General features: G+C 39.8%; 1 protein-coding gene across 1 annotated transcript in view; it reads left to right on the top strand.

Annotated features, from left to right (window-relative positions):
- Nucleotides 1–172: 172 nt before the first annotated feature.
- The window catches only part of LOC107703215 (nuclear receptor ROR-alpha), a 62,145-nt gene continuing 54,865 nt past the window's right edge, over nt 173–7,452 (top strand). Inside the window, exon 1 of the mRNA XM_016505768.1 lies at nt 173–270. Within this exon, the coding sequence (XP_016361254.1) occupies nt 240–270 (31 nt within the window). The 5' untranslated portion in view covers nt 173–239. The remainder of the gene's footprint in view (nt 271–7,452) is intronic.

Raw genomic sequence — 7,452 nt, 5'->3', positions numbered from 1 at the left:
TGCTCCCATCCAACCTGACAGAGCTTGAGAGGTGAAGAGGTGAGGAGAAGAATGACAGATAATTGCCAAATGATGATGAGCAAAGCTTGTCGCATCAAACAAAAAAAGACTAGAGGCTGTTAAGGTTCTTCAGCTAAATATTTAGTTATGAATAAATACTGGCCAGCTGCTGCTGAAACAGCAGTGGACTGCTTGAGCTAGCACTCGCGATACCGCTCGCCTATGGACCGCCAAGCTTAATGATGTATTTTGTGATTTCAGCTATGAAAGGTAAGAGGAGAAAAGCATGCTGTGGTTGTGTCTGTCCTTTTTGTAAACTTCCTTCTTTTGCGAGCGAGTCAAGCTGCAAAAGGCTTTAATCATAGTCAGCCAACTCACTGTTAGAGCGTCTCGTGTAAAGAGAGAGAGAGAGAGAGAGAGAGAGAGGCATTGGGGCTTGTGCAAGTTTTTATTGCAGGAAAATTGTTGTTGTGGCATTGTTTTACATTTCTATTTTGTAAGGAAATGAAGTTAGTGCTTTGATACGAATGAGAAAGTTCTGTTGCTGAATCAGCTGAATGTCAAACAAGAGGCTGTTAGGATGCTGATGCCTGATTTTAATGTTCCTGAGATGGATTTGGAAATAAAATATTTTGGAAATGCAACAAATTGAATATTTTTTATATTATTTTATACACTCAAAGTTTCAGTTTTCAGTCAAGAATTGGTGGTCTCGTTGCCCCAAGTCAGAAACCGAGAGTGTTGTTGTGTTGTTGAAGGGAACAGGTCGAGGAGAGTTTGAGTCGGGATGCAGGATGTGTCGACTGGCAGTCGTTTGGGTTGACGTCGGTGTGTGTCGTGTTCCACTGACCTATTTTTTGGGCCGTGAACATCCAGGGTGAGCGGCACACCACTTTACTGGTGTTGATCCTGCCTCCATAATCCTGCTCGCACACACACACACAGGTTTGTTTTTGTGAAAGTGGGTACTCTCCATAGGCGTAATGGTTTTTCTACTGTACAGACCATATATTCTATTGCCCTACACCAACCCTACCCCTAAACCTACCCCTCACAGGAAACTTTCTGCATTTTTAGATTTTCAAAAAACTTAATTCTGTGTGATTTATAAGCTTTTGTACCCGTGGGGACCACAATTTAGGTCCCCACCGTGACACGAGTCCCCATGAGTCTGTGTGTAGTCAGGTTTAAGTCCCCACCAGGATATATAAACCAGTGCACACACACTCTCACTCATCTGCCTTTTCTAGGCTGGAAAACCTGCATTCTCATATTCATCTGTTTTCATTTGAAGTCTCTCTCTTTCTTTCTTTTTTGTATACATACACTTTAAAATACATATAAACTCCGTGCATCCATGCCACCACACACACTCCCTCCTCTTCGTGCGCACACATAGCTGTCACTCTGTATTAGGCGAGAGGTGTTGAAAGTGGAAAAAGCGATGGATGTTGGTGTTGAGCCGCGGTAACACCAATCTTCTCCTTCGCACACTCTCGGTGAATCTCTTACTGAAAGCTTTTCGACAGTTCACCTCCACTGCACTCGCAGTTATTGCATTAACACAACACCGAACCGCCTCGTAATCCTTGTATCTGTTTGTTGGAGCTCAGTTAAATAGCATACGTTATGTATTAAATAGATTTATGCAGCATCAAAATGCATCGCTAAGCCATATTTGTAATATTGCGTAATAAAATATTTATGCAAATTTTCCAACTTGATTTTGCAAGGAATTACAAGGACGTGTATTGAAGCTTACGTTTTATGAACCTTTTTTTCCTTCTTGTTCTGATCTTTGAGTATTTGGATTGTTCATACCTTCTCAAGCATCTGAATGTGAAAGCATGTTGTCTAAGTGTACGTGTGGGTTTAGCTTTTTTGCATGCATGCAGCCGTTAGTGTGTGTTTGTGGGTATGATGGTGCAAGTGTGTGTGTGTGTTGTGGAGCTGGAGCAGGTGTATGCAATAGCCTCTGACCCCGTGTCTCATGTGTGGGTTGTTCTGAAGAGGCTTACAAACTGAAAATAGAGCTCTTGGAGACTGGAGGAATGCATAATAGTAGAGCCAAACCAAAACTAACTCTTTAATAAAAGGTTTTCTAATGTTTTAGAGAGGTTGATACAGTTTGCATGGACTCAGTTGCAATATTTTGATAGAACTGTGTATAATTAGATGTTTTCTATTGAAGACACCTTGTATTTGTATGCAATTAAAAAATATTTTTAACTAATAAAATATTTCCTACTGTTTTAATTTAGGGAGGCTAATACTGTTTGCAGTGAATCAGTTAAAATGTTTTGATAGAATTGTGTATTATTAAATGTTTTCTATTGAAAACGCCTCGTTTTTATGTAATTTCATTTTTGAAACTGTGCTGAAACTTAAAAATCATGAATAGACAAGCTTGCTCATTTATTTATTGTTTGTTTGTAAATGGCTTCTTAAAATCTCATTTCATTTCAGCATCGTTATCAGAGCAGTCGACTGATTGCGACTCTGATTTAATTTACGCCTGGCAATTACTAAGTGTTTGCTTTGCAAGTCATTTGACAGGCATGTTTTTACGGATGCTAACACCTCTTTTTTTTTGGTAATACGATATGGTTATCTGTCTTTTTTCCGATCATCCCTCCTTTTTCCTTTCCTCTTTCCCAGCCTCCTAGCCACACACTTGCCTCTCAAGTACCTAATTACCTGTAATGGAAACATCCCTCTCATTACCCTATGCAAATAAGCTAGCCTGCTCCACACAATTAAGATGAAAACTCCAAATATTAATTACATAATTAAAGAAAGTTGTTTGATGTGCCAAAGACAGAAAAAAACAGGCCCGTTTCATCTGTGTGGTAATTAACTCTTTAATAAGCTATAAAGTATGTTGGAAAGAGCTGTTTGAAATCTTCTCACATTTTTGTGTGCAGTTTGCATGTGTTCTGAAAAGTACCAGACCAGAATGAATATCAATGCATGTAGACGTTACAAACAAAGTTAAAGCAAATAACATTTGCATGCAAGTGAACGTTAGTGGTTTGCTCTTTCTCTCTCTTTAGTCACTAGGCTAGTTGAGTGTTCTTGACTAGTGTGATTCTCTGGGCACTTCGGTAACACAGCAGAGGTTAACAAGATTGGCTGTAATCCAGTTAGCCACAAAGGACAGAAAGAGGGCAGGCAAAATCAGATTAAGTTGAAGTAAAGATGTAGCCCACTAGCTAGGGTTAAAAATAAAGCGCGAGTTTACTGGCCAGCAAGGAGTATTAAGTGGACTATTTCTGCAGCGGCTTCAGATTTTGCAATGGAGCGGGGTAAGGAGTCACTTTTATGGATGTTTTAAGTGCCACTTGCTATGGTGTTAATGTTTTTGCATTAAATATTAAGCATTTGGCAGTTTCAAAAGTTCAAAATGTAAAAACCAACATTTGAAAAAGAATTTATCACACTGTCTTTGAATGTTGTGTTAAAGCTATTATCTTTTGTATACATGTTATGCTGTAAGTAGCCAATTCTTGGTCAGAAGTTTCAAAATAAACCAGACTTTATTGTAATGGGCAAAAAGCTATGTGAATATAAGGACTGAAACAAACTCAAATGTCACTGTCTTGTATTGCAAAATGTGTAAGAAAGCACAATTTGGAAGTTTCAGAAGTTCAGAATGTTTTATATCTATATAGATAGATATAGATATATAGATATATATTAGATGTTATATAAGGACTGAAACAAACTCAAATGTCACTGTCTTGTATTGCAAAATGTGTAAGAAAGCACAATTTGGAAGTTTAAGAAGTTCAGAATGTTTTATATCTATATAGATAGATATAGATATATAGATATAGATATATAGATATATATTAGATGTTATTCAGAACGCTCTCTTTCTGTCTAAGTGGTCGAAGTTTACAAATAAACCAGAATTGATTCTGATAGGCAAAAAAAACTAGCTATTCGAATCTAAGACCTGAAATGTACTCTAATGTCACTGTCTTGTATTCTGAAACATCTTAAGAAAGCAATTTAAAATTTGTTGCATTCTCATGGTAGCCACAGGGGTGGCTATTGCTAGCTGTTGCATAATCTCTCTCCTTCTGCTAGCTGTTGCATAATTTCTCTCCTTCTATGGTCATGTTCTTGCAGGTCATTGTTTAATTGGACAGGTGTTTGAAGGTAACACTATTGCCACCTTAGATAATGAGGTTTGTTAATGCCAGAGCAATGCAAGAACATAAGTGTGTACAACAAAACAACATTTTCACATTTGCATACTTTGCAAAATTTGCAAAAAAGAATTTTGCACAGCAAGATTAGTTTTATATTTAATGTCATTGCAGCATAATGTCTGACTGCTGTGTAATCGACTTTAATCTAGTCCAGTCTAGACCTGCTAAAAGACATGACTGGATCAAACCAAGGGAGGAATCCTGGTGTGTGGAAGTGGGCTTTGGATTGATAAGAGCATATACACATGCGCAAATACACTCCACAGAGACAGTCTGTCATCATTTCTCCTTGGAAGTTGAGTGACCATATTCCACCACATCTTGTGAAAGAAACTGAGTGGCACATTTCCACAGGTTATTACAGTGTGTGGCATTTGAGAGAGAGAGAGTGGGAGAGAGACTGTCGGAGTGTGTATGAGTGTGTGGCAGAACTGTGAAATGCATTACCTGCCAGCTTGGGCACGGTGACTGCTTAATGAGATATTGACTGGCCATTGAGAGCATAGATTTTTGATTTAGCTCCAGGGGTATGTGTGTGAGAGAAGAGAGAGTGTGTGTTTGAAAAAAACAATCCAGACGGTCTGAAGACGGAGAGAGAGAGAGGGGATGAATGAGTGAATTTGAGACTGAGCAAACGAAAGAGTAGAAAACAGAGAGAGTTTCTCTGTAGAATTGTAATCTGGCACTTCTCCTGGTTACCCATGCCACGCACGGACACACCCATCCTCACGCTACATCTGAGCCCTGGCACCTCGGACAGTTTGGCATGAGTCCCATGTGCCAGTCTCAACTCACCCTCTTGGCAGGCAAGACAATCTCCACTCCAAAGAAAATAGATCCTTGTTACATCAGATGCTTCTGTCTCCGCTCAATCAAACTTGTGCTAATTTTATCCCCTTAGACTTTAAGTCAACATGAAACAAATATCGACTCTATTTACTTATAGCTGATTCATCAGTACATACTTTTTAATAAAAAAAAACATATTTATAAATCATCTTCAAAATGTTACTTTCTCCATATTTGAAACAACTTTTTCTTTTCATCTGATCTCAGCAAGGCCACTTAAAAGAACATTCCAGGTTCAGTACAAGTTCATCTCAGTCAGCAGCATTTGTGAAATATTGTGTATTACTAAAAATGTTGACACGTCTGTTGTTTTTGTCCCTCAAAAAAAGCATCTTAGGGTTTTTGGTGATATGTTGTCATGGCAACAAAATCAGATATAACTTTAAATAGAACTGTGTATATTTTGAGTATTTTAATGTTTATGTATTGGCCCCATTCACATCCATTGTTAGTGGTTCACTGTAATCCAGATTTTGTAAGAAAAAGTGGAAATTAATTTTCGTGGTAATCAAAATTATGCAGCATGTTCTGTCTATTGAGCCCAACCTATTTTGGACCCAGAGTATTCTTTTTACCCAGAATAAGTTTCAACTAGCAGGTGCCAGTAATGCAATCAATTCTTGACAGATAGATCAAGTCCCATCCTTTATTTTTATCTTGCCGAATATCCCATTTCACTCGGAAATGTCACATTATGAAAGTAATTGGGTTGCGAATGTTGTTTTATGTTGACTAAACACTTCAAGCTATAAGGTCTACTGATTATTGAACCATTTGCTGTAGATTTCGTGAGGCATCAAGCATTGTTTTTTATGTTCGAGAGATTTGACTGTTCAGAGGGATAGTCATCTCACGCCTTCGGAGTAATTTCCTACATTGACTCCATGTTAAGAGCACAGTCTTAAGGAACCCTTTGATGTCTCAAGCTGTCAGAATGTATTTCAGGCCTGCCAGAATTCTCCTTCTCACAGTACTGCACTGATAACACATTCACCACAGGTCCAGCTGCGCCTACACACACACCGACGGTGCTTGCATGAAGTGCACACATGCACAAATGCTCTGTGTTCTCAAACACAGAGTAGGGTGAAAGGTGATTATTCTCACACTCAAATGAATTTGGGAAAGAGTAAGAGATAGTTTTGATTTGAAGACAAGGGGAATGAGGAAGTGGATAGACAGAATGCACAAGAACAAGAGTAGGTATCCCAGACAAACAGTGGTGAAAAGTTGTACATACTGCCTCATTTGTCTTTAAAGAGTCCCTGGGAGCAGAGCAGTCCCGGTCCACCAGGTCAGGGCTTACCGAAGATTCTAAGATTCAGATGAGGCTTTTACTCCAAGCCAAGGTTAGTTGGTTGTACCTTGAGTGCAACCTATTAACTAAGCTGATGCAGGTAGCTGTAATTGCAAAGGACGTATTTTGGTCAGTGAATACTAGTGCCCGCTATGCACTCCTCCAAGAGCAGATGCCGATAAGATTATTGTGTGAGACCGCTTTGCTCTTTACTCTCTTTCACACAGGCAAAATACGGCAAACCACAGTGGTGATTGAAGGTGCTCCTAGTCGCACCGGGCTTTTCTTGCACAACTTCAATTCCAAGCACGTTGTTTTGCCCCTTCAGGTTTTTTGTCGGGGGGTGTCTTTTTCTCCTTATCTTTTTTTTGCCCCTCCTTCCTCCTTTTGAACACTCCTCTGAGAGCCGTCCACTAACCTTTTGAAGTTGCATCAAAGAGGAAATGGGGGAAAAAACATTATCGATTTTGCGTTTTGTTAGACTCATATATAAAAGAATGTAGATGTGTGCAACAGAAACTCAGGACCGGGGTCTGGGCTGCTTTCCCCGTTCTTTGCCCCTAAACAGATGAGTGAGAAACCCTCGGTGCTGACTACGCCACCCTGCCTCCTGGAGTTCCCAGGAGCCCTACTCCTCAAACCCAGGCTTTTGTGCTATTAATCCCTGGGTAAATCAAATCCTTTTAGACAGACAAACCTGCTCTTTCTATCCTGAAGATGTCAGATCTCTTATCTCGACTCCATCGGACCGGTATCTTCTTTCTTGTGAGCTCACAGATTTGACCTGCTTTCTCCGACAAGAGTTGGAAAGGGTTGCCGAGGGTTTGCAGGTAATCAAATCTGCACTGCAGGCATGCATGAAGGAGTGTAGTTGTTTGTGTTTGGAGAGAGTGAGCGATTGAGAGAAAGAGGGTGACCCAGGGGAGGTAGATGAGATCTGATTGTCTCCCTTTCTCCTCACTCTGCGGTGACCCCGCTGTGACATAAACGGAGACCTCTGGGGCTTGTCTCAAGTCATTCCTAACCCACAGAGTCTGATCCGGGATTTGTCTCGATTTTGTTATTGTTGTTCCGAAGGTTATGATTTTT

The sequence above is a fragment of the Sinocyclocheilus anshuiensis genome, unplaced genomic scaffold (assembly GCF_001515605.1).
Source record: "Sinocyclocheilus anshuiensis isolate Anshui unplaced genomic scaffold, SAMN03320099.WGS_v1.1 scaffold1597, whole genome shotgun sequence".
Classification (NCBI taxonomy): domain Eukaryota; kingdom Metazoa; phylum Chordata; class Actinopteri; order Cypriniformes; family Cyprinidae; genus Sinocyclocheilus; species Sinocyclocheilus anshuiensis.
Note: the sequence above shows the minus strand (reverse complement) of the source record. Positions and strands in the feature narration are given on the sequence as shown.